The sequence below is a fragment of the Mustela lutreola genome, chromosome 12 (assembly GCF_030435805.1).
Source record: "Mustela lutreola isolate mMusLut2 chromosome 12, mMusLut2.pri, whole genome shotgun sequence".
NCBI classification, from domain to species: domain Eukaryota; kingdom Metazoa; phylum Chordata; class Mammalia; order Carnivora; family Mustelidae; genus Mustela; species Mustela lutreola.
Genome location: NC_081301.1, coordinates 20,413,669 through 20,440,511, shown reverse-complemented (window position 1 = coordinate 20,440,511; position 26,843 = coordinate 20,413,669). Strand labels below are relative to the sequence as shown.

Below are 26,843 nucleotides of genomic sequence, written 5' to 3'. Positions count from 1 at the left end.
ATACATTGAACATTACCTGCTGTGTCCCTGCCGTGTACCAGGGCCTGGGGATAGGCTGCTAAACAAAACAGCAGGCCTCCTGCCATTAAGGAGCCCTCTGCACAGTGGCAGATACACGTTAACCCAGAAATCCTGTCCCTTCAGAGTAAGATTCATGCTCTAGAGGGAAAGCACGGGAAACCTGGGGCGAAAATACTAGGGGCACAGTTCAGGTCAGGGATGGAAGGAGGCGAGTGGAGTGGGAGGGAGGGCCAATCCGAGGAAACAGCGTTTAACCTGGGTCCCAGAGACAAAGGCTTGGAGAAAAAGTATCCCAGGCCAAGGGAACACATATGCAAGGGTCTTGGGGTGGGAGGAAGTTTGAGCATTTGAAGACTGGAAAGAAATCTGACGTGGCCTTGGTTCCACTGACATAGAAGGGCCTTTCTAGATCTGAGATGATGGCCTAGGGACAGAGCAGGGCCCAGGGTGCCATGGACCCTGCATGGGGTCTCTCGGTGCAAGCATGCTCCTTTGTTGTGGAGGGCAGGGTCCAAGCCCACGTGGTGGGATGGAAGGGGGTGTGGAGCAGTTTCACCACCCTGCTCCCCAGCTTGACCAAAGAATGCCTCTCCCTCCTGCCTGCTCAGAGCTCCTCCACAGATGACTCACTGCAAACGCCTGCTTCACCCTGAGCTGCTAGGAAGGCCTTGTGTGATTCTTCTGGTCTGCCCTTCATGCAAGAGATGGCTTGAAGGGAGGACCATTTCACTGAGGAGGGCACTCCTAGAGGAGGGTGCTCCTAGAGAACAATGTCCATCTCTAAGTTCAGGGCATACAGACACTGGCCTTTCACAAGGATCTGGAATGAAGGGGGATTGGGGTAGGGAAAAGAATGTATTTTTTTTGCGACTTACCAGCTCTGTCACTTTATAGCTACGTATCTTAGGCAAGTTATATAACCTCTCTGGGTCTCATTCTCTCCATCTGTGAAGTGTCTGTGTGTATAAGTAATATTTCTACTTCATAGAATTGTTAGGTCCAGCAGTAGTGAATGTAAAACACATCATGGCATTTGGACCCAATGAAACTCAATGAATAGAGGTCCCCCCCCCCCCCCCGTCAGCTGCCATTTTCCCTTTTGGTATCCAGGAGTGGCCCATACAATCAAAACAGATCAGTAAGGAGTGGGGTTCCCACCCCCTCTGAGTCAGGGGGCTGGGCTGTGCCCATATGATTTGCGTCCTCCGCAAGTCAGTCCTGCCCACACCTGGAGCAATGTCTTCAACCTGGCCGAGGACGGCAGGCCACATGGAAGACTTGGAGCCATTACCTTTTCTGCTTTTGGAAGGAAAAGACTGTCTTCCAGTGAGAACATTTCTGCTCACCAGCTGTGAGCTCTAGGGACACTGCACATAGGCTGTCTTCCGTAGAGATGGGGATGTCGTATTCAAAGCAGACACCTGTCACCTGCCCCAGTTTCTAATAGCAATGGATAGTACGTGTAGACGTCGGACATGGCATACGTACGTTCCTTAGCCAGTACTGAAGGCAGAGGAACCTGGTAAGATGAACAGAGAATAAAGTGCCTGGTCCTGACGGCTGGTGCTGATACGGTGTCTGTGTGTGTTGTCATTGCAGTGCCTCACGGCATGGGAGTCGATCATTCCACTACTGCAGGAGAAGCAAGAGGCCAAGTAAGTTCCCTCCTGGGACAGAGACTCTTCAACCTACACAGGGCATGGCGTCCCGGAACGCCCCTGTCGTGCCAGAGGCCCGGCACTGAGAAAACAGCCACAGAAGCATCTCTCCTTTGTGTATTTCTTCCCCTGCCCGCCTCTCCCCGTTCGTCCACCGCTGGTTTTCCATTAGTATTTATTCCTTGGTGGAGTCCGCAGGGCTGGCGTCATCCCTCAGCAGAAGAAGCTTACCTCCGTGGCTCAAAGGAGCCGACAAAATGGAACAGCTGAGAAGACGTACAGCCGGCCGGCCTGGCTGACATTCCGACATCTCATCATGGAGGCTCCTGTCTGGGGGGCCTGCAGTGTTGCCTGTGCTGGGAGAGAGCCCAGCTCTTGCTTTTTGAGGACATGAGGAGGGCGTGAACAGAAGGCAGCCCCTGTGTTCTGTGGACACAGGGTGACTCCAGGATGGACCCTGTGGGCTACTGACTCATCACAGCTGAGGCGGAAGCATTGGCAGCTCCGTGGAAAGCCCTTCCCTAATGGACCGTGGCCTGTAGCGCGAGCGTGGCCCGCCAGCCACTCGTGATGAACGACAGCCGTTTTGTGGCTCCCGGGTCCCTCAGGACGGTCTCCGTCAGTGTCCGCGCACGTCTGTGCTGGAGTGAGCAAGCTGGCTTCCTTGGCCTTGCACACCACCTCGGGAAGCCGAGGGGGGCCGTGCTCCCCAGACTTGTTTCTCGCACCAGAATGCAGTCGATCGGAAACTTGGTTTTGTGTAAGATGGGAAAAAAAAAAAAGGTGCATTTTTCTCTGTGAAGTTCTTCGATGTTGTTTTTTGGCTTGTAAAACGCCGTCAGAGTAGAGATTAGGCCCGTCATGGGGAATCCGTGTGGCCGGAAGTCTGAGCAGCTCCCCAGGAGCGGGGATCGGCAGGGTTGCAGCAGGCCTCATTCCCACACCTGCCCCGTGCCGTCTGCCTTCACCTCACCCGAAAGTCCCCATTTAGTGTTCCCTGCCGCGTCCACTGAATGTTTGTGCAGACTTTTGCTGAGAGGCCGTCAGCGCTGTCGTGACACGGTCAAGATTTTGTAAACTCAACGTGAATGTTCTACATGAAGTGCTTTAACCCTTGATGATGTCCCCGGTCAGGAGTGGAAGTCCGTAACCGCATGGGGCTTGGAGAGGACTAGCGTAACAGAGATGTCTTTGCTTCTAGATAAGCTAGACTCTCCTCCGTTCGAGGAGCCAAGCTCCTGGCGACCTCCGGCGGCATCTCCCATCTTCACTTCACACTACAACCAGAGGATCTGTCTTCTAATTCATTTTGTTTCCTCCTGAAATGAAGCTACCTAGGTTCCATTGTGTTCTGTGGCTCAGCCCCTCCAAAAGTCTAAGTATGAGCCTCATAGAGGCAAGCTGTGTTGAGACATTGGTGCAGGCGCTGGCTAACCTGCAGATCCGGAGCTCCGTGCAGCATGTGCTCAGTGCTCTGTCCCGTGTCCACCTGCCGCGTTGACCTTGGACAGCTGACGTAGTGACATCAGCTGTCCGGCAGAAGGATGGCACAGAACCATTCAGTTCTGTTTCATCGTGTTCAAATAAGTCACAGTTTAAAATGAGAAGTCTCATATCATTTGGTACTTGCCTGCGCTGTCAGACCCACTCGTGGCATCCCCAAAAGCCTGTAGTGTGGATTTTCGGTTTGGTACAGTTAGAAATGATCCCTTGAAGCAGAACGGTAAGGACGGGCTCTCTACCCAGAGTGGCGAGTCAGTGTTTCACACTACCTCTACACCATCACGTTAGTGCAGGTCTGGATGTCTGCGTCCAGCCTGACACTTTGCTGGTAGAACAGGGTTGTGTATCTAATAAAGGGTCGAGGGTCCTCTCTTGCTATTTCATGGAAGGCACTAGACTGACCTTAGCAGCAAGTGCTCATCTGCAGGAATGTGCCAGGCCTTGCCTTGTGGAATGTGTGCTTTAAAAATGTTGTCCAGCATAACGAGTGCTTGGAAAGACCAGGGGAAAGAGTTACCGGAAGACCAGAACCTCACCTGCCGCTTAGTTGCCAAAGCCCGGGAGCATTCCTGTGTAAAGGTTAGTTGGGAAGGAAGGCAGCCATTCAAAAAAGTCGTTGGGTTCCTCGCTGGGATGCACGGAAAAGGAGTGGGGGAAACACAGTCATTCCTTACCCCACTGGAGGCAGAAGACGAGCTCAGGGGGGAAGCAGGCATCCTGGGATTTGTCTTTCTCTCTTCCTGCCCCTTACGATGTTTCTGTGCTTTAAGACACCAGGGAGAGCAGGAGCATTGACAGCAGAGCTGGGAGAACCAGGGCACAGTACAGACTTCCCTGCAGAGACACTTGTTCCCCAAGAAGGAACCCTCGCCCCTTCCTCTTCAGGCTGCCGTCACATGAGGTGAGGAGGCTGGCCTAGACAGAAGGCACGGTGGGCAGTGAGGGAGGCTCCCTCAGCCCCCGAGGCTCACCGGTCTGGGCCATTTGCCCCTTCCTCCTGGTGGGCACAAAGGTGATTCCCTGTGAGAAGTGACTCAGAGATTTCCGTGCCAAAGACTGCCTCCTGGAGGCTTCCTCACCCCATCCTGCATGGCTCCACAGTTGTGGGGCAGAGCTCACTGCCTCCTCTCTCAGATTTCTGTTCAGGGGGCTTTTGCTCGAGGACACGCTTGACCTCAGGCAGACAGACTGGGACAGGTTTTGAATCTTGAGCACATGGCCACAGAATGGAAAGTGATCCCTGTCCACTGTCCCCTGTATGTGGGAAGTGAAAGGTGCGTTCATCCAGGTTAAAAATCCAGGCTCAGGCAGAAGAGAGAATTCCCAGACACTGAGCAGGTGTTGGAGAGGCAGGTGTTGAAGCCGGCAAGTGTGCTTCGTGGCAGGCGTGGATCCTGGCCGCCTTCTCCTGTGCTGGATCCACAAGAAGATTCTAGGCTACTCTGCCCAAAGCAAAGAACCATGGTTCTTCCCGAACGAGGAGGGAACATGTTACACAGCCACGTTTGGGGTTGGGTTTTGTCCTCTAAGACTTAGTTATGATTCCCGATGACCTCAGTTAAGTGCAATTATGGAAAGGATTGGCTCGTATCACTGTGCCGCTCATTGAACTCCCCAGACACCTGTCTTTAGGTGAGTAACAGTAACAGATCCAACTCCAGGGGTTCGTGGTGAATGTCATGGAACTTTGTCTTCCTGCCAGATGTCAGCCACAACTGGAGTGTGTGTGCTGCGTGTTGTGGAATTGTTTTATCAGTCACCTTCCTCGCGAGGTCTTTAAATACTCTCGCGAGGCCACCTTTGTGTTGAAATGGTAGGAAGTCCTCCTTGAGAAGAGGGTGTGGTGGCTGGGTGGGCATATGGAAGTGGGGTTTCTCTCTTGGGACGGCCGGTATCAGCCCAGGATACATCCAGAGTCTGAGGGCCTGGGCCCTGCTGTCCACAGCACTGAAATCTGGGCCCTGGCTTTGTTCTGAAACCATTCATTGGAATGAGAGTAGTCCTTCTTTAGACTCTGTCCCGAGAGAGGGCTAGAGAGTGGGACTCACCACAGCCCCCCAGGTTCATATTAGCCTCGTGTCTGTGGGTCTCCGAATAGGTTAGAACTGGATTCTCCTTTGGCTGCCCTAAAGAACGCCTCTGCTCAGAAGGTGGGCCACCTCTGGTCAGGGCCCGGCATAGCAGGCCTGCCGCCTGCCTTCCCAGACGCCTGCTTGAAAGGCCCGTGGAAGCTGGGCAGTCTTCTAAGGCTGGAGTAACACTTGCTTTGGTGATCCCCGCTTACAGGATGTTTTGGGAATTTGGGTTTGCCTTCTCACTTTCAGGAGTTCTCAAGATGGTGACAGATTGGACAGGCCCTCTTGTGTTTTCTCCATTCAGATGACAGGTGGCATTTGTCCATAGATCTGAGGAAAATGTCATCCCCTGCACCCGACGGACCTATAGAGCTGGATGTGTTGGAGTTGTTTTCCGCTTCCTCGTGGTTTTTCGATTTAGCAAATAAACCAAAAACCTGATTATTTTCATCAGTTCACCCATTAGGTGGTTAGCTTTCTGTTTTAAGGATGGTCTCCCTCCAGCTGCCCAGATGAGGATGTGTGCAGGGCTGTCCGCATTAGAAAAGGCGGAGGACAGCCTGTTGTCGCAGGGAGTTTGACTATTGTCCCTTAATCATGTGTGTTTGAAATGCATTCTGGATATGACTGTCTAACCCTTTCTGTGTGGCAGCAAAAATAAGTCATCTGGGTAGTTTTTATTACTCTAGGTAGCCTGTAAGTGCATGCTTTGGAAAAAATAACTTTAAGAAAGCCAATAAGGTATTTGAGTCAGAAACATTCTTTGTAGTTAGCACTGGAAAATCAACAAACCCAGACTTTTAAAAATGCCACAGACTGTTGAAAGCCTAACTCTGCTTTTTGAGAATGATCAACACCTTTTCATATGCCTTATTCTTCAACTCATGTGTTTTAGATCCTGGGTACAAGGAGTTTTCAGACACATAATTGGTTGTTGAGCTTAATACTAAAGGCCTAACATAGCCCATCCTCAGCCCTCCTTAAGAAGAAAGAGGTTCGTGAATAGGGCTGCCTTTTGGGAAGAGAAAGCTAAGTGTTGCTATTGCCAAATGATATTTTTGATAATGTAAGGAAACACAGGGACCACTAAACCATTTTGTTTGTTTGTTTGTTTTAAAGTGTGAAAGATGAACTCAGTGCCTTTTGGCACCCTCTTGATTGTAGAGAATATATGGTATCCGGCATCGACAAATCACAGAGACACAAAGAACTCTAGATTGTGACAGTATTAATGGTTTACCCGGATTCTGCAGAACAGCTTTTAAAAAGATAACCAGGAAACCAGTGGGTAGGGGTGGGGGGAGGGCCTCAGATCAGTGTGTTTTAGATAGAAATTCTCCACAGGTTGAAATGCCAAAAACCTAAGCCCTACTGTGTCGCCTCATGTACGTTAGTCCGTTTCTGCAGAGCTTTCCCCATGAACGCCGGTGACTGAGTATTACACACACACATACTCTCCCCCCGACTGTGCCACCTCTCTCCCCAGGTGATCCCGGGCTCCCTGTGGGCCAGGTCAAAGCAGGTGACACCCGTCCACACCTCTGCTCGACAGGTGGTTCACAGTCTCAGACCAGCCCTGCAGTCACAGTGGTACTGGAAGGATGAAAGGGGGATGGCTGTTTCCCCAGTGTGGAAGCAGGGGGGCAGAGGAGGTTGCAAACAAAAGGTGGTTCGATGTGATCCAAGGACACGTGTGTCAGCTGGGCTTTCGTGGAACAACAAACCAGCAGCTCTTCACAGTCAGCACCATTCACCGGGACACTCCTGAGGTTTTGGTCCTGTCCAGTAGACGCCCTGTCCACTGTACGTCCGTGTGCTTGATCCCCTTGGTGTCTGTGCATTGGGAATGCATTGAGAGCTGATGTCCACCTGATATCTTCCCACACAATAAACTGCCAGCAAACTTTCTAACTTGTATTTTAACTGTTGAAAAAGAAATTCAAAACTTTTACTTATTAGGTCATGTCCAAAGGATGGACTGTATTTCTTATTTTTAGAAATCATTCTTTACATTTAAAAATTTAACAGAACCCCCCCACCCCGAGGTATTGATAAAGTCCTCTGTATAAATGTTTTTCTCTTCTCTCCATGCTGCCAATAAGCCAAATCAAAAGCTGTGGAAAAAAAAAAAAAAAAAAAGTGCTCAAGAATGTGTGTAGATGAGAAAGTGATTTATTTCCAGGTCAAAGTCTCTGTTTCGTGAAGCTACCAAACTTTAAAAAGAATGTCACCTTTTTTTTTCCCCTTTGTTATGGAACCCAGAGATTGTAAAAAGAAAAATAAAGTTTTTGTTGCATTTTTGATGCTGGCACGAGGTTTTTGTCCACTTTTTTCATATATCTGTGTATAAAAAATTCTGTCCATTGTTTACTATGAAATTAGTATTACATTTTGAGGTAAACAAAAGAATTTGTATTGCTTGATAAACTATTAGGTTGTAAATTTAAGAGGTTTCTTTTCCTCAATTAACTTAAAGTAATGGACCAATAAACCTATGAAAGATGCTTTCTTTACCTTGAGTCCTGTTGTCATTCGCACCACTTTGTACACCAGGAAAACATGTGTGCCTTGTATTATGTTTTCTTATTTTCTCTACAGAGATAAGGAGTGTGCCTGCAGGAATCAGGATATGCAGAGCTACAGGAAAAATATGTAATTGAACTATTTTAATTCTTCTTCACATCCCTATAGACTTATCCTCAGTTTACCTTCTCCTGCATCTTACAGCTTGGGGAGATGAAGAAACTACCTGCTATCTGTGTGTAACCATGGTGATTGACGGGCAGGCAGGCAGGGCTGGCTCAATCCCATGACTGAGTTCATGACCTGAGCTGAAATCAAGAGTCACACTTTTAACCAACTGAGCCACCCAGGCACCCCTGCCATGATGGTTCTTAGTTTGTTTTTTTAAATCTGTAAGGCAAGAAGAATCATCTGTGGTTCGTTAGAGTGTTAGTGTGTTTCAAAGAGAGACCAGAATCCTCAGTCCATCTTATACCTAATGACCGCAGCCCACCAGAAATGGACTTAAACTGACAATACAAGACTGCAGTCATACCAAAATGAGGCGGCAAGGTGGGGTAAGAGAGGTTTGGGATCATATCTCAGATCTCTCTGAATGTTAGTATTTTGGTCTTTGAAATGAAGACCTGCTTTCCCAGAAGAGTTGCCGATAGGACTAGCAATAAAGTCTGCAAAGCACCTAAGTATCTGCTAGCACTTACTATTTGACAGCTCTTATGGGAAAACTCTTCTATTATTTGTATAAGTATGGCCAACTTAAATATCAAGTAGTCCCATAATAATCATTCCCATTTGCTTTGTTAGTTGAAAATTAAAGGGGGGGGTGTATTTCTTGTAATTGCTTTAATAAATTGCTGGAGATAGTATGCTGGAGGACTGTGGTCAGGCTGAAGCCTTAGGGAATAGGTGGGAATAGGTCATAAAAGTGGCAAGAGGTGATAGGAATAGAGATGGATTTAAGAGATTTCTGTGGCGAGGGAAGGGGCTCAGAGATGATGTGGTTTCCAGCCTGGGAGCTGGGAGGTGATGCCATTTACAGACAGATGAAAACAATCAGGAGAAAAATATAAAGGTTGGAGTGAACTCAGATGGTGGAGAGGGAGAAGAATTTGGTTTGGACTTTTGTTTAAGGAAATTTAAGTGGAGGTGTTGGCCAGTTGTTGGAAGGAACATTCTGGTATCCCTGGGAGTAGACTAGGTTACTTGGGGAGAGTACGAAGGGCAGGGCTTTCTGGGCCTCAGGAATTAAGGATGCAGGGAGAGGAGGAGGAGGGCAAGGGTGAAGTTCTTAAGGAGAAAATGGCCCAAAGATAAGAATATTGGTTCATAAGCTTGAGGACTTGTGAAAAACACCAGTTGTTGGACCCTACCTCTACCTCTAGAGTTTGGTTTGGGTAGAGCCCAAGAATTTGTATCTCTAACAGGTTCCTTAGGGGTGTTAATGCTGCTGGTCCAGAAGCAACACTTTGAGAACATCAAAGGGGTTAGAATATCCTTTAGAGGAATTGGTGACCTGGGGCAAATGTCCAAAAACTGCTGTGTTGGTAACAGGTGGGTGGGGCTGAAAAGGAGCCAGTGCTGGGTTTGGAGAGCCCAGCTCTGGTTAAAGCCACAAGATACCGAATGGGAGAAGATATTCGCAAATAACACTACAGACCAAGGGGTGATATCCAAGATCTATAAAGAACTTCTCAAGTTCAGCACCCAAAACAACAGATAACCCAGTCAAAAAATGGGCAGAAGACATGAACAGACACTCCTCCAATGAAGACATAGAAATGGCTAGCAGACACATGAAAAAGTGTTCATCATTAGCCATCAGGGAAATTCAAATCAAAAGCACATTGAGATGCCACCTTATTCCAGTTACAATGGTCAAAATTAACAAGGCAGGAAACAACAAATGTTGGAGAGGATGTAGTGAAAGAGGAACTCTCTAATGCTGTTGGTGGGAATGCAAGTTGGTGCAACCACTTTGGAAAACAGTGTGGAGATTCCTGAAAAAAAAATTAAAAATAGAGCTGCCCTATGACCCTGCAATTGCACTACTGGGTATTTACCCCAAAGATGCAGATGTAGTGAAAAGAAGGGCCATATGTATCCTAGTGTTCATAGCAGCAATGTACACAATAGCCAAACTGTGGAAAGGGCCGAGATGCCCTTCAACAGATGAGTAGATAAAGAAGATAAGGTATATATACACAATGGAATATTACTCCACCATCAGAAAGGATGAATACCCAATTTTTTATCAACGTGGACAAGACTGGAAGAGATTATGCTGAGTTAAATAAGTCAAGCAGAGAAAGTCAATTATTGATATGGTTTCACTTACTTGTGGAGCATAAGGAGTAACATGGAGGACATTAGGAGAAGGAAAGGGAAAGTGAAGGGGGGGAAATGAATCATGTGAGACTGTGGACTCCAAGAAACAAACTGAGGATTTTCAAGAGGAGGGGGTGGGGGGAATGAATGAGCCCAGTGATGGGTATTAAGGAGGGCATGTATTGCAGGGAGCACTGGGTGTTCTACACAAACAGTGAATCATGGAACACTGCATCAAAAACTAACGAGGTATTGTATGGTGACTCACATAATACAATAAAAATTTTAAAATAAAAGCCACGAGCTCACAGCAAGGATGAGTGTGGGCACGGAAAGAAATGTTTCTGGATGTTGCAAGCCAGTTTTTCAGGAGCAGGAATGGAGCAGCCAACAATGAGATTCATCCAGATTGGGGAGCCAGTCAAGCTGGGACACGAGGGAAGGAGTCCAGGGCAAGGAGCATGACTGTGAGAGTTTAGAGAGGTGAGCGTGGCCTTGAAGTCCTCTTCCCATCCCCCCCTCCTCCATCCATGTTGCCTGTCTCAGTGAGAGGCTCTGCCTTCTTCCTAGTTGCCTGAACCCCGAATCTGAGCATTCTTGCCTCCATCTGCCTCACCCTCTGCGGTTCATCCATCCCCCACTCCCGTTGACTACTAGCGCCCAAGGATCTCTCTGAGTCCCTCACTTTTCTCGATCCTTGTAGCTCCTTCTCCAGCATCAGTCCTCCATCGTCCATCACCTGGATTTCTGCATCTCTGCTCTTGCCTCCTTTCTGCAAGTAGTGCTCACTCCTTCTGCTCCTTCCTCCCCCAGTTCGTGCTCCTGCCTGAAATCCTCCACCAGCTAGCCCCATAACTTGGAAGAAAAACTTTTTTTTTTTTTTAAGGCTCTATTTGTGTGTTGTTCCTCCTTACCTTTCCAGTCTCATGTCTTGATCCTGTTCCTTTGGTATCTGCCCCCTCCCTTTCTCCTCACTCCCCTTATATTGAATTCCTCTATCCCAGGATTTTTCACCTTCAGGCCTTCCAGCTGTGATTCCTTCTGCCTGGACTGGCCCTTAACTTCCGGCCTCCGTAACTCCTTATCCTTCCAGTCTTACCATGTGCCACTTCTGAGAAGCCTTCCGTGCTTTCCTAAATCTGGATTATTTGCTTCCTTAGGTTAGCATGTGTTGTAGGATACATTGTTGCTGGAGACTCTTATCTGCTGCACCTGCTAGACATGGGCTCTGGGACAGGAACAATCATATTTTTGCCATATCTCGGGTTCTAGCTTCTAGGACCCTGGTACTAGGACCCTGGTTCTAGGACCTCAGGACACATGCCAGAAAGTTTAGTTTTTTTTTCCCTGAAAGGGATCAGAGATGCAGACTCTCTGAGCCCAAATTCTTGGAGCTTTAAATATATTCTGTAGATTCAAGTTTGACCCCAGTATGAGAATGCCATGTCTGTAGTTATAGAGGGAGCCTGACCAGAGCAGAGCGATTCACACACATACAATAAATGTCCATTTTATTAGGAAGTGAGTCTGCTTTTCTCTATGTAAGTAAAATAGCCTATAAAAATAGGTACCTTGAAATAAAATGACTCTTAGCACATCTCCTCTCCCCTCTCCCTTCACACCACCCACTAGGGGGAGTACTGTTGACTGGAAATATTCAATATAATATTCCACTAAAGAAAGTCTTTTGGTATTCGCTTCTTAAAAGCAACAGTGCCAACAACAATAAAACCACCCTGAATCCAAGAGCCGGAGCCCCAAATCTCCTAAAACATTGGGAGTTCTTATAAAACATCCCCTCTGTGTTCCCCTTAGGCTATTGAAAATGTGTGCTTTGGTTGGAGTTCTCATGTGGGCCTCCCAGCGCAGCGCCTGGGTGACTGGTTAGCCATACCTTGGAGCCCTGGTGACAGCTCCTGGAAGAAAGGGGGCTGCCATCTGAAGCCCTGGGTACATCTGGCGTGACTGTGTATGCAGCCTACATATAACCTTTGAATGTTCACACTCTCCTGAGCCCTGAACCCAATCTCTGTTTAGCAGGGACATCTGAAAACTGAGAAAGTTTTTCTATCACCAAGAAAATGCTATTCCCCCACCCACCAGGGATGCCAGAGCCATAGCGGGTCATTCCGAGGCCAACTCTGGCTTGAACTCGGGGTTTGGGGGTGGTGGGTTGCCTTGGTCACCAGCACTCAGTTCCTTCCTTTGCCTTCAAAGGGGTCCTGCTGTTGCTGGTCCTCACAGCTCCCATAGGTCAGCACCATCATGTCTCCGTGATGTCACCGTATTACAACCATGAGGCTTGTTTATAGGCCACGATGCTGTAAGAATTGACAATCCAGAATTACAAGCCAACAACTGGAATGAGGGAAAGGGTGTGCCTTTTCCTCCCCACCAACAGCCACCTGAGAGGCTCTGTCCCTCATGCCCGGGAGGCTGTTTGGAGTTGGGAGATGGCGGGAGGAAACTTCTCCCACTCCAGGCCCATTCCAGTCCTAAGACATCTCAAGACCTTTACGTCTACACTTTCCTTTTCCCAGAATCTCTCTCCATCTCACTTCTGCCTGATGATGACCTCCCACGTGTATTTCAAGGTCAAGACTGGCTAATCGCAAGCAGAATTGGCTATCTCATCTTCTGCCTTTCCATAGCCCCCTTCCACAAATCCTCATTATGTTGTTTGCAAATATTTGTAGCTAAGGGGATGCATAGGAATTAGGAGATCTGAGGCCAAGTCTTGGATCTATGTGAACTTCGGCCTGTACTTCAGCCTGTCCTTTGGCCTGTCCTTCCACCTCTGGGGTCCTCGGTCTTTCCTGTGTTTGAGCCCTAGGAGCCTCAGAGTCTAAGTTAGAGCACAGCTCTTCCTGGCTGATGGCCAGCTCCTGGAGCTGCTGGATGGGGTATGAATGAGAATCCAGACCTTCTAAGGGAGAGCTTTGTGAGCTCTTCCCAAAACTCTGACTTTCCATCTTCCATAAGCCACAGGGCTCCACAGGGAGAAGCACTTACTGTACTTGAAACAAAACTCATTGTATTACTAAGCCGGCAGGAAAGCCCAGCAGTGGAGGCAGCTACCCACAATGCCGTGAATGCCTGGCTGCAGTCCTGACTCCAGCTGAATCCTGCAGAGACCTGACCACGCAGACCCGATGGGATGGCCAGCCCTGCCTTCAGGTCAGCCAAGAGGCAGCTCTGGGGGTTGGAGGTTCACCGTGCTGGTCAGTAGGAGCCACACCCTTCCAACAGAGGATGCTTTAGATCCTTTTTGAGTACTCTTTACATGCCAGGCTCTCTACTGGGCACAGACTATCCATGCTGAGCCAGAAAGCCGTGGTTCCTGCCCTCAGGCAGCCTAACATCCAGTGGGCAGGCTTATGAAAAGGCAATCACTAATTATCAGCTGTCATGCTATGAAGGAAAGTACAGGAAGCTTTGGGATCATATGATAGAAGGACCTAATTTAGGTTGGGAATGGGTTAGGACCATAGCCAGTTGGGTTAAGAAGGAGGCACGGTGCAGAAGGGAGAAGGACACAAGGGGCAACCACTGGGGCTGAGGCATGGGGTGGGGGAGGGTGGTTAACAGCAGCAGCAGGCACCAGGGAGCTTGGCAAGCCCGGACTCTGTGGGGCCTTGTGGTCCATGGAAAGACATTCAGGTTGTATCCTAACAGCAGTGAAAGCCAAATGCAGAACTTTGAGCAGGAGATGACATGATCTGTTTAAACACTTGAAGGAAATTGCTCTGGGCACCTGGTAGAGGGAGGATGGGGTGGGCACAAGAGTGGACATGGGGCTAACGGTTCAGAGGCTAATCCACTTTTTCAAGTGCTCAGGCCTCGGGGTGGTAGCAGTAGCGATAAAAAGAAAAGGATGAAATCTAGGGCTATTTTGAAGATGGAGTCAATGAGGTCTGATGGATTAGCGGTAAGGGGAGGTAGAGAGGAGGGAGGAGATTGGTGACTTGGGTTTCTCTTCCTGAGAGAGTGGCGGTGCCTTTTAGTGAGGTAGGACAGGCTGGAGAGGGAGCAGACGTACGAAGGCATCAAGAACCCAATTTTGGAAACTTAGTTGGTAATTCCAAGTTTTGAAAGTAGTTTGCTCAGAGAATATGAAGTGAGATCCCAGAGAAGAGCCCTAAAGAATCTTCCATTTGGTGGTTTGTCAGGAAGAAGCAATAAGGTGTTGAGAAAGCCCAATGACAGTGGAGAGAGACCAGTGGTGTGGGGACCGTGAGGAAATCATGTGGGGTGAGGACCGCAGGGAGTCCAGTGGCTTCAGCCTTGAAGAGTTGTTAGTGGCCTTGATGAGAAGAGCTCTGGTGGTCGGGGGGGGGGGGGCGGGGGGCTCAGATGGGTGGGAGATGAGGACGCAGCAAGGGCACACCAGCCTTTGCAGAAGCTGACCAGGAAGCCAGTGGAGGTTGAGGAGAGATTGGGTGGTAGATCACATGTCAGTTCAGTAAGCATTCAGGAGAGAGTGGCTCGCTCTCGCGGGGAGGGAGCTCTCTAAGGAGACGGGACAGGTGGCACCCTGACACTGGTGACTCCTCTAAGAAGCAGTGCCCTGTGGTGGGTCAGAGACAGCCTGGATTCAACCCTTGTCTCTGCCACTTTTTGGCTGTGGACATTTGGTAAGTTACAGAACACCCTAGAATGTCTATCTCCTTATTTGCAAAAATAGCAATAGTAATGACCTCCAAGAACTTTGGGGGAAGATTAAATTCATTAAATATATGCAATATTTTAAGTAGTAGCTGGCCCACGATAAGGGCTATTTACATGTTTGCTATTGTTACTATTAATTTAAAAAGAGTGGGGAGGGCAGAGAAGAATCAAGTGGCGAGTAGGTCACAGACGGGCAGAGACAGTTATTCCTTTAACATCTCCCAATTGCACGTAAGAAGAGCAAGTAGGAGAAAGACGGTTCTCAACAGTAATGTGAAACGGACTCACTTTGGGACCAGAATGGGCCGGGGACACAGTCCCTTCTGGCAAGCAGGTTGTTGGCAGCTCTGGCCCAGAGACCACTCCTCCAGCATTCTGCCCTCTGCTGCCTCCTCTGTTCCCTGCTCTCACATGCCTTCCTGGGCTTCGATGTCATTAAAATGTAGCTTTTCTCTCTGTGGTTGGAAAGTTCTACTGTTTTTTCCCCCGGCACTCTCACTTGATTGATTGATGGTACCGCCTTGGCCTCTTCTAACTTTAAGAGTTTTTCAAGATCCTGTTCATTCAGGGACTCCATGGAAGGAAAGGTAATGGAAACACTTGCACCAGAGTTCTCCATCTTGGTTGTATATTCAGATCATCTGGAGAGCTTTTAAAAAGTCCTGTGCCCAGGGCTGCACCCCAGATCGACTGAGTCGGAATCTCTGGGGGTAGGATCCAGACATCAGTGACTTTTAAAGCTTTCTAGGTGATTCTAGCATATAGCCAATGAGGCTTTATTTTCTCATGTGTCTCTTTACTGGTACATGACTATGAGAGAGAAATAATGATCAACTACTTCAGTGCCTCATTCCCGTAAGCACTCAGGTACTTATTTGATAGATTCAAGATCCTGTCCCTGCATCTGTGATAGAAAATCGCGAAGACCCTTCAGGGCCTGAGGAAGACACCGTGCATGGAAAGTCTGACCAAATCCAAGCACACATTACATAGTGTCCTGGGGTGAGAGGTCAAGAGAAGCCCACCTCCTTCTTTGCGTAGAAGTCTCTTATGCAAGACCAGCATCCCACTCAGTACACACAAGAAGCAGCGAAACAGTAGAAAGGAACCAACTACTGTATTTTCTCATGGCTTTCATTGGTCCATTTATCTAACTATGCCACACATTAACTACTCAGGCTTGTTTTCTTTTGTTCTGTTTTCCTTTGTTTGTTTATTTAGGTTAAGGAGACTATTTCGTCCATCTCCCAAATAGGGCTGGGTGACTTCCAAGTGGCACAGCTACTAATCCATCACTTACTTGGGCAAACAGCTGGGAAATTGGCATTGCATGCTAAGGTCTAGCTGAGCCCAACCCATTCAGCCAAGACTCACATAAAAATAGGGCCCAGGAAAAGGCCTTCCCTCGTCCGTCCCTCCCTCTGTCCCGCTGTCCCTCCCTCCCTCCACCCTCCCTTCCTTATTTTCTCATTGGCCCATCTTTCTTTTCTCAACCATGAAGTCGAGCAAAGAGCCTTCATGATTGATGGCTCAAGAGGCTCAGCCTTGGGGCGCCTGGGTGGCTCAGTTGGTTGAGCATCTGCCTTGGGCTCAAATCATGATCCCAAAGTCCTTGGATCAAGCCCCACATTGGGCTTCCCACTCAGCAAGGAGGCTGCTTCTCCCTCTCTCTCTGCCTGCTGCTCCCCCTACTTGTGTTTTCTCTCTCTCTCTCTGTCAAATAAATAAATTTAAAAAAGAAAAAAAGTGCATCAACCTTCTGTGTAGGCAGGGACGTATATTACGATGTGAGAATTCTCACAAGGCCTTACTGCCATCTACTTCCTGCTTCTTTCAGGCTGCCCTCGATTGGTTTCTATTGGGCTGTCTGTAATGCCACCATTACTGATACATAGAGCTCTCTGTGCTACCAGGCAGGTCCCCTAAAATGCAAATCCTTATCAAATCCCTTGCCCCTTAGTGTGGATATATTTACTGTATTCCTTTCGACTGTGGTGGGATTGATACAAGCACGAGAGGACCTCACTGAATGAGAAGGGGTAAACGGGCTTAAACCATCCAAGACTGTGATAATGGAGTAGCCACTATTGCACAGGCCTCTGAGCACTTGAAACATGTGCAAATGGAGTCCAAACTGAGATGTGCCATCAGCATAACATATATCCGGATTTCAAAGACTTAAAAAAACCAAAGCTCTCTGATACTTTTGTAAATTGACTAGATATTAGAGTGATATTTTGGATATATTGGGTAAAATCAAATGTTTACTAGAATTAATTTCACCTGTTATCATTTTTAAACATTACTAGAAAATTGACAATTGCATATATGGCTTGCAGTGTGGCTTGCTCTGGTGACCTGCATGAGAGAGGGCTGGTCAGAGACCATTTTGGTCTGTTTTGGTGATGTCCAAAGCTGGTGCTCTTACCCTGGGAGTGGAGTTCCTCTCTTTGGCTTCTCCAGTGGTCTTCCTGCCTGTTATTTTTCTGACTTGATTGCTCTTATTTGACCAATGAGACAACTCTCACAGAGAGATCAAAGGAATTGCCTAAGTCCTCTAGGGAGCTCCCACAGTCCAGTGGCATGTGAGAGTGTTGGGGCAGGTGGGGAAGTGGCTGAGCCCAGAGACCGCCAGTTGTCAAGCCTTTGGAGGGCATGCCAAGAATACCCAGAAGTGAGGCAGGATGGTTCTCATCTAAAAGGACCTAAACAAAAGAGGTGGAAGTGGTTCACAAGGGTTTCTAATCCCAGCCTCTGATTACAAGGAAGTCTATGAGGCTTTCATAAACAAAGTGAATTACCACACTGCCAGGAAGTATGCCAGCTGCTTGTGGCTGTCTGTTCATTATTCAGGACTTTGGGGGTTTCCCACATTGCCAGATTCCTCCTGAGGAACAGGAGGACTTTTTCTTTGTGGGAGAGCCGACCCAGAACCCACTGCCTAAAGGCTGCAAATAAATAATTCTTTATGCTAATAGGCTGGAGGGGATCCAGCGGGCCCTGACATGTGCCCCAGGGCCTCAGCCCAAACCACAGTCACTGCTCCTGTCTTACCCAATTGGGATGATGGCCAGGAAGGAGAGAAAGGAGGAGAGAGCAAAACAGGTGCCAACAAACTTTTCCATGGTGAGTTGATAAATCTTGTTGTAGACTGTGGAGGTCACCACGCCGGTCAGAGTCAGGGACAGCTGCAGGATGACGAACACCTTTCCTGTGGAAGGGACAGGGGTTACCAAGAAGATGTGCTGCTGTCCCTTCCTTGTTACCCACTAGCTGAGTCTCCAGGGAGCTCTCAGGAGGCTCTGCGTCCTTCTCAGAACTCCCTCTCAGTCTCAGCTCACTCCACCAGGACTCCTGCCTCTATCCAGCTGGATCTTTCCAAAACCCACAGATAGTAGCCTCCTCCCCTGACTGTGGCTTTTCAGTGACTGACTTTCTGAGTCTTTCCCATCCTCCTGTTTTCACCCCCTCTGCCCTGGATGGACCCCAGAGTGTTCCTAGTGTATTGAAGGCAGCTTCTGGAACTCTCTCATAGACCTTCTGTAAGTCTGAACCCTGTGCTTCAACCCAAGCAGCTCTGAAACAGGCTGGGCAGAGAATTTCAGAGAGATTTCTTTAACGTACCATAAGAGGAGCCCTTGATGAGTTTGGACATTGCTGATCGGATGGTTGTGATGGGGATGAGCGCGAACAGCATGACAGCTCGAGCTGGAAGGAAATCACACAAGAACACTCCTCATGTGCCCTGCCTTGGCCAAGGAGTAAATCAGAAGAAAGCAAAAAGTCTTACCAGGAATCTCCCCTTCCCCACAGACCGCATGGGCTTGCCCTGGATCTAGTGGTTTCTCCACTAGTGGACTAATGCCCGCCCCCCTCCCAGGCAGGCCGAGTCCCTGAGCTCTGACGGTGCCATTGATGCCACAGACCCACTTGCGAGGTGGCAGGGCACAGCTGGCACGGGGATGGATAGTGAAGGCTGTCTTCACTGGCAGATTTAAGTGGCATCTAGGGAAGTGGAGCTGATGTCACTGAGTGACTCAGGACTCTTCACCTTGTCACCGGGACAGAGGTGTCTTCTGTCACCATTCACAACCCCCTCTGGGAGACAGTTGCAGGAGCTTTGGCAAAGTGTACCCAGGAATGTGTGCCACGTTACACAGCTGCCACGCACCCTTCCTTCCTTATTCATAATCCCAGTGTGGTGTGTGTTTAGGTGTGTGAGTGTGTGGAGAGAGGAAAGGAGAGGTAGAGGTGGTAGGAAGGGAGACAGGTACTCTGGCCTCTGCACGCAGCCTGTCTAACTGGGAGCTGGCCAGGCCAAAGTTGCCATTTTGTTAGGTGTTTTCTGAGACATGGGCCCTCAGCCAAGGGACAGCCTTGTTTTTTCTTGTTGTTTTTTCTAATATGTCAACCACTAGCCACAAGTGACTATATAAATAAATTAAAATCAAATTTAAAATTCTGCTCTTTAGCGGTGCTAGCCACATTCCAAGTGCTCAAGAGCCACACATGGCCAGTGGCTACCATATTGGACAGCACAGATTTTAGAAGAATTCTATCATTGTAGAAAGTTCGATTAAAGCCTGGATCTAGAGCTCTCTGCCTGTGGTCCTCAGATGGAAACTTCATTCTACTTCTTTGAGAGAATTTATTACATTGGTTGTGAAAGGCATTTATGGAGAGTTTTTAATCCATTTTTAAACAGCCCATGCTTGGCCTGAAATGATTTTAATGAAGGGATCTTTCCAGCCTGATTACTTCAATGTTTTGTCCCTTTAAAACTGAAGAGAAAAAATCTAACCCCTTCTCCTAAGGCCAACCCAAAACCTTCCCTACTGACTGCAGACACCACTGACTGACCCTCCCCTGACCTAGAGCCACGGGCACGGCTCCAATAACCTTTCAGTGGGCAACACAGATAACACAATACAGTGCAACTACATTAACTCAACCGCATGTAATCCTGTCTCCCTTCGTAAGATAGTAGGTCCCATCCCTGGTGCTGAGCTGGGACACCTAGACCACACCATGCCACACCACGCCACGCCACACCACACCACGTCAGCCCCATGACCCTAGGGGTCCACATTTTCCTTGTCCTGCTTCCCCAGGAAAGCCGGACTCACCAATGTAGAACATGTATGTCTCTTTCACAAACGCCAAGAGGAGGGCTCCTGACCCAAAAGACACCATACCGATCATGATCATGGTGGTGTCCTGGAAGCAGCGGGAGAAGACCAGGACGCCCAGGAAGCTGGTGATGAAGACGGTGTAGCCTGCAGCCATGCCATAGCCCACCTGCACTTGGTTCCAACTGAGAGGCTCCCTTAGCATGAAGAGGGGCATCACGTCCACGGTGCCCACCACAGCCAGGTCATATACGACAGCACCCACAAAGAGCAGGGCAATGATAGTCCTTGGGGTCTGTGCCTTCCCAGGGGCTGGAGGGTGCCCCACCACACTCTGCTTGTCTAACTGATCAGGATCCAGGGCACGGTAGGTGCCAACCGTGCCAGATACCGTGTCCACCACGGGGAGCGCCCTGCTGGGTCTGGCCACCGACTCAGGGACCTTCAGGACCAAGAGGCTGTAGAAAAGCGCAAAAGCAGCCCAGCTCACGCTGCAGGCGGTCAGCACCAGGCCCTGCCCGGAGTGCCCAGGCATCTGTTTGAAGAGATGCCCAGAGGCCATGCTCCCACAGAATCCTGCCACTCCCAGGATCAGATCGATGAGGATGAGGCGCACAGAGCGGCGACCCTCGGGGGAGCCCAGGGAGCCCAGTGCCATGACACCGGACCAGAAGGCCGAGAAGCCGCCGCATAGCCCATTTATCGCCGCTGCCCCGTACAGCACCTCCACCGGCCAGTCCAGCAGCACCTTGAGCAACAGCCCGAGGCGGGAGAGCAGGAAGCCCAGCAGGGACACGCAGATGGAGATCTTGCGGTGGTAGCGGTCACTGAGCCAGCCCAGCCCGTAGGCAGACAGCAGCGGCGTCAAGCCCACCACGAGGTTGTAGATGATGTAGAAATTGGAGATGGCCCTCTGCTGCTGGTCCTCCTGGGCGTCCCGGGGCGACGGGCTGGTGCTGTGGTTGGAGGAGGCCCCGGCTCCAAAGGACGCCTTCACCACGAGGAGCAGCCCCGCCTCGTAGAGGGAGGCGGCCACCTGCGTGGAAGCCACCACGGGTTCGATCCAGGTCCTCACCTGGAGGCCAGACAGGAGGCCCCTCCCTGGGCAGGCGGCCTCGGGCCCCATGAGGACTCTCGGAGAGGGGCGGGATGTGGTCCCAGAGCGCGAGTGTGCGCCGTGCGGCCGGGTGCGCGCAGGACGGGACCAAGCCGGAGCGCGGGACGCCTGTGACAGTGGCCGGCCTAGCGCGGCTGACCCCCGGGCCCGGCCACTCCTCCCGGCCTTAAAAGGCCGCGCCCGGCCCCCGCCTCCGCCCGCCCAGCCGGGCTGGCGACAGCCCAGGAAGCCAGGCGCCCGGGAGCGCACCGCCCCGTTTCGGCCCCCAGCGTCACCGCCCCCGGGTCGTCGTGTCACGCTGCTCTGGCTTGCGCGGCCGCCTGACGATGGCCCGATAGCCCCCCCAGCTAGGCATGCCCCGGCTTCTCGCGGGGTGCGGGCGCCTTCCCCAAGCGTGTTCTGGCCAGGGCCGAGACGCCCCGGCAGGGAGCGAAATTCGGTTATCCGGGGCGGGCAGGTCTGGGCGAGGGGCTGTGGAGTGCGGTGGGGTGCGGTGGGGTGGGGGGTGGGGTACAGAACCTAGGATTTGTCCTGGGAGCCGGCGGGGGTGGGAGGTTTTTTTTGGTTAGATTTAAAAGCAACGGGGTGGGGGTGGGGTCGCCTGGGTGGCTCAGTGGGTTAAAGCCTCTGCCTTGGCTCAGGTCATGATCCCAGAGTCCCTGGATTGAGCCCCGCATTGGGCTCTCTGCTCAGCGGGGAGCCTGCTTCCTCCTCTCTCTCTGCCTGCCTCTCTGCCTACTTGTAATCTGTCTGTCAAATAAATAAATAAATAAACAAATCTTAAAAATAAATAAAAATAAAAGGAACAGGGGTGCGGTAGCAAAGACTTTGAGAGAACTGCTCATATCTCTTTGAGATGTTGATTTCAGTTCTTTGGGATGAATCCCCAGCAGTAGAATCGCTGCATGGTTGGTGGGGGGGGCGGGTAGCTTTTTTTTGAGGAACCTCCATACTGGTTTCCATTTTTTATTCCCACCAACAGGGCACAAGGGTTCCACTTTCTCACACCAGCACCAATACTTCTTATCTTGATATCTTTTTTCTTTCTTTTTTAATAATAGGATAGCCATCCTGACAGGTGTGAGTGGTAGGTATCTCACTGTGGTTTTGATTCGCATTTCTCTGATGATGAGTGATGTTGAGCATCTTTTCCTCGTTGTTGGCTGTCTGTGTGTCTTTTTCGGAGAAATGTCTCTTCATGTCCTCAGCCCATTTTTCAGTCGGGCTCCTAGTTTGTGTTTGTGTTCTCACAATTAAATTGTAGAGAACAGTTACATACTCACAATTAAATCCTTATGTATTTTGGAGATTAACGCCTTATCAGATGTAAGGTGTGCAAAATTTTCTCCCATTTTGTAGGTTGCTTTTCCACTCCGTTGTTTCCTTTGCCATATAGAAGCTTTTTAGTTTGATGGGGTCCCACTTGTTTGTTTTCAGGATCTGGAAGAGATGTCGGCAGTCCTCTACTCGCTGCAATATTTTTTTTTTTTCAAGATTTTATTTATTTGACAGAGAGATCACAAGTAGGCAGAGAGGCAGGCAGAGAAAAGAGGGGGAAGCAGGCCCCCTGCTGAGATCATGCCCTGAGCTGAAGGCAGAGGCTTAACCCACTGAGCCACCCAGGCGCCCCTACTCACTGCAATATTATTCACAATAACCAAAATGGGGAAATAACAGAAATGCCCATCAGTAGGTGAATGGATAAACAAAACGTTATATATATATAAATATATATATATATATATATTTATATATATATATATATTTGAATACTATCCAGCCTTTAAAAAAGAAGGAAATCCTGCAATTGGTGACAACATGGATGGACTTTGAGGACATTGTGCTAAGGGAAATAAACAAGTCATAGAAAGACAAATAGTGCATGATTTCACTTACATGAGTTATCTCAAACAGTCAAGTTCAAGAATCAGAGTGGAATGGTGGTTGCCAGAGGCTGAGGAATCACTAATCAATGGCATCTATTTTCAGTTCAGCAAAAAACCAAGCTCCAGAGGTCCTCTGTACAACAGTGCACGAGAATAATACGGTGTGAACTTAAAAATTTGCTAAACCTCCCATGTTAAGTGTTCTTACCACCACTAACAAAGAATCCAAACAACACCTCAGGGAGGAGCAAGGCTCAGCCCTTTCACCAAGCCAGAAGCCTCTGGGAGAAGAATCCTGCTTTGACTCTTCTGTACCTCACGGGGGCAGCTGGTTGAACGGCTTTTGTTCCACCGTCTGAAAAACCAGGGTTGAGAATGGAGTGGGAGCAGGTGCAGCGGCTCTGGTTGGCCTGGAACTAGTGCAGGCCCCAGCCTGCAAGGCCCGGCCTCAAACCCCGGGGCCAAGGGAGAGACAGGGAGGTCCTGCAGCCCTGGGTGTCCCTCCAGATGATAAAACTCTCTAGCAGGGGGTAGATCCCACCAGGAAGAAGAGAGTCAGCAGGTCATCCGCTTCTGAGTAAAGTCCCCAGGGCCCTTTCTCTTTCTCTGCAGTTGTTCTTCCATCTCATGGGCCCACTGTCCTCGGTTGGCCTGAACCCTCTGCTCTCCTAGCCGCCTTGTTTCCTCCTTTAAGCACACCCTTCTGCGAAGAGGACCAGGCTGATGGGTGGGGGCGCAGGGACAGTAATGATCCAAGACACAAGACCCCTCTTCGGGGTCACCCCCACGGGTAGAGAGTCAAAACATACAAGCCCTCTCCTTGTCAGTTCAACCCTAGTATAGCCACAGCACCATGGATGAACACGACCCCAAAGCTACCCAAGGGAGAAGACCCAGCTTTGCAGGGAGCAATTATAAAGCCAAATGCATCATGTATTCATGGGAGGCGGGACTCAACGCTAAATGACTTTGTGTAGGTTTGTGCGCTGTAGGTGAGCTCCCATCTTCTGTCCCTCTCCCTGGCACTGTGTCCAACCCAGACAAGTCTGCTTTCTGCAAAGAGGAAGACACACCTAGTCTCTCCCTGTACGATGTGCCCTGTGCAACTGGCCTGGTCGCCCCCTCAAAGCTTCCCCACTTCCTTCTTCCTCCCGCTCCTACCTCCCCCTCACCTAGGCCCACCTTGGGAGGGGTTGTTTTCACTCAGCCCATGCCCAGCTCTCCCACTCCATTCTTAACCCCTGTTTTTTCAGAGGCTGGAACAAAAGCAGTTGAACCAGTCTGTTCCTGTGAGGTGCAGAGGCTCCCGGGGATGCGGAGGTTTTAGGGGAAGGTGGTACCCAGCAGTCAGATGTGGCCCTGAGAGTCACAGACAGCCTGAACCGTACGGACCATTCTGGCCACATAACCAAGGGGTCTGTCTATTCTTGGGGTTGTGGGCTCGAGAGGGTACACTTCATCCTCCCTCTTGTCTCAGTTCTCCCTGTTGTGGAACTAGGGGTTTGAGGGGCCTCGGAGAGCTTCCCACCAGATCTAGGACAGGTCTAGTGGGAGCTGGGACACCGTGATGCTAGCTAGCCAGCCCTGGGACCCTCCAGGCTTGGACCCGAATCCTCTGGCCCAGAAATGAACTAGACCGAGAGCCCTCAGTACCTTTCCCAGTTTGGGCTACTCTGCCTTGCATTGTATTTTCATCCTGTTCCCTCGAACCCCTCCATCTCTGACTGCAGGCTTTAGCTGCTGTCGTGCCTGGCCATCCTCTGTCGCCTAGGCTTCTGGCAGGGTATGCCCTTGAGCCAAGTTGAACACTGGCCCTGCCACTTTAGTCTCTAGGTCAAGGTTGGCTCTGTTCAAGTGCAAAAGTTAAACTCGCTCATCTTTTAGATTGATGAAGTCATACTGTTTGAGTAGCAAAACACTTAAAGGAAAAAAAGGGGGGAGCAGGTATCATTTACTGAGCCCTCACGGTATACTTAGCACTCGGCAGGAATGAATGAACACCGTCCTCCCGAGAAGTTCATCCGCTAGTCTATGACCTCATTTTACGATTGGAGAAACTGGGGCCAGAGAGGTTAAGTAATGTGCATAAGACCACACAGCTAGTAAGTTGGGGAGCCCATATTAGGCACTGATCTTTGCAAGTCTGTAGCTAGGTGGAAAACACAGTCAGCAGGGGATCTTATTTGAGGGTATGCTCTCAGCCAGCACAGGAATGTGGAGAGGAGCAGGAACACCTTAGTCATGACGAAATTACTGTCCATCAACCCTGTATTACACAATGGAGAGCAGCAAAGGAGTGGATGGAAATTTATGTACCAAATGTGTATCCCAGGCACTTTACAGTCAGGTCGGAAACAACTTTCATTTTCTTAACAGAGGGCTCTGAACTTCATTTTAGAAAGGAACTGTGTTTGTTGGGAAAATGCATGGGATCAGTTAGAAGGTGAAATCCCTAGGCCTGAGTGTCAGCCGCCCGGGCGGCTCCAGAAAGGGTGTGGGAGCTCCCAGAATGAGTCAAGGAGAGGAACTTGTCTGAGGCTCTGGAGAGGGAGGGGCGGGAGAGGGAAAGAGGTGAAGGGGGGGGACAGTGAGACTGGGGCCGGGAAAGGAACACCTCCCCCCTCCCCCCGCAAGTCAGGGTGGGCTGAGGGACTTTAGAAGAATAGAAATGTCTAATAGGGGGTTTAAACAGCTTGCTGTCTCTTGTGTGTCTGTGAAAGCTTCCTGAGAGGGCTTCCTGCCTCTTGGGTTCTTTAGAAAAGTCTACTGATGAATGTCTTACGTGAGGGCAGTTTCTTTGTGGAAATCGGTAAAGAAGCTGTGGTGTCGGTCAGGGTCGACACAATGCTGAGCAGTAGTCGTGAGTACACAGGAGGAGGATACCACAAGAACACAAGCCTCCCGGGAATTTGGCTGGAATCTGGGACTGCCTTAGGACTTTCACAGGCTATGGACTTCGGGGAGTTAAGCCACGGACCCAGATCTTGAGGGCCAGAGAGACCCTCGCAGCTGCCCAGCAGACTACGATGATGAGGAGGTGTTATGCTCTTTGTTGTTAATATTTGAGGGGACGAGTTTGGTCTTTCCGCAAGACATTGCAAATGAGGGGAATAGATGCCCTCAGAGACAGCAGTATGCAGTGGAACAAAGTGAAGATGTACAGATTGAGCCCAGGAGGCAGAGATAAGCCTTGTCAGTGGCCAGCTAAGCCCTGTCTGTGAAGGGTTTTCCAGTGGCCAGTCCACCGCTACTGGCAAGAGGCAGCTCCAGTCCTCTTGCATGACCTTAAGCAATCCTCTAGTTGTGATTTTACTTCCTAAATATAGCTGCACACAGAGAGAAATGCGCTAGTTATTTGAATAATTACCCCAAATACTTTTTTTTTAAAGATTTTATTTATTTATTTTAGAGACAGAGAGAGCACAAGCAGGGGGAGGAACAGAGAGACAAACAGACTCCCCATTGAGCAAGGAGCTCGACATAGGGCTCCGTCCCAGGACCTTGGGATCATGACCTGAGCTGAAACCAGACACCCAACCAACTGAGTCACCCAGGCGCCCCTACTCCAAATAATTCCTTATAGTAAATTAATAAGTTACCTTATAGTAAATTTACTACCTTAGAGTAAATTAATAAGTTCTGGTTTATCTATCTGCCTTTCTACATTGGTTCATTTGGGGCCCTATCTGGAAATGGCTTCCGCTCTATGTGCTGATGAAACAAAGTTTCTTTATTGGACACTTTCCATCAAATGCCGTTTGGACACTTTCCATCAAATGCCATGAGCCTCTTCCTGTTGAAAATATTTTCAAACTCAGTGCCTCATTTGTTCATTCATTACCTATGCACCCATCCATCCACCCCATGTATCCATCCATTTATTTGCAAGCATTCTTTGAGTATCCAGCCCACTAGCAGGTACCAGGGTTGCAAAATCC

The 26,843-nt window shown here is 49.5% G+C and overlaps 2 protein-coding genes across 2 annotated transcripts in view; one reads left to right on the top strand and one right to left on the bottom strand.

Annotated features, from left to right (window-relative positions):
* SNX30 (sorting nexin family member 30) overlaps positions 1-7,770 on the top strand; it is a 110,077-nt gene extending 102,307 nt beyond the window's left edge. The window contains exon 9 of the mRNA XM_059142953.1: positions 1,621-7,770. Coding sequence (XP_058998936.1) covers positions 1,621-1,680 — 60 coding nt within the window. The 3' untranslated portion in view covers positions 1,681-7,770. The remainder of the gene's footprint in view (positions 1-1,620) is intronic.
* Positions 7,771-11,599: 3,829 nt separating this feature from the next.
* Positions 11,600-21,191, bottom strand: SLC46A2 (solute carrier family 46 member 2). The gene is made up of 4 exons (XM_059142952.1): positions 19,900-21,191; positions 18,398-18,481; positions 17,828-17,984; positions 11,600-12,426 (listed from the first exon to the last, which is right to left on the bottom strand). Exons 1-4 carry the CDS (start codon positions 21,026-21,028, stop codon positions 12,393-12,395), a joined length of 1,404 nt encoding a protein of 467 aa, XP_058998935.1. The 5' UTR covers positions 21,029-21,191; the 3' UTR covers positions 11,600-12,392.
* Between the last annotated feature and the right edge of the window lie 5,652 nt (positions 21,192-26,843).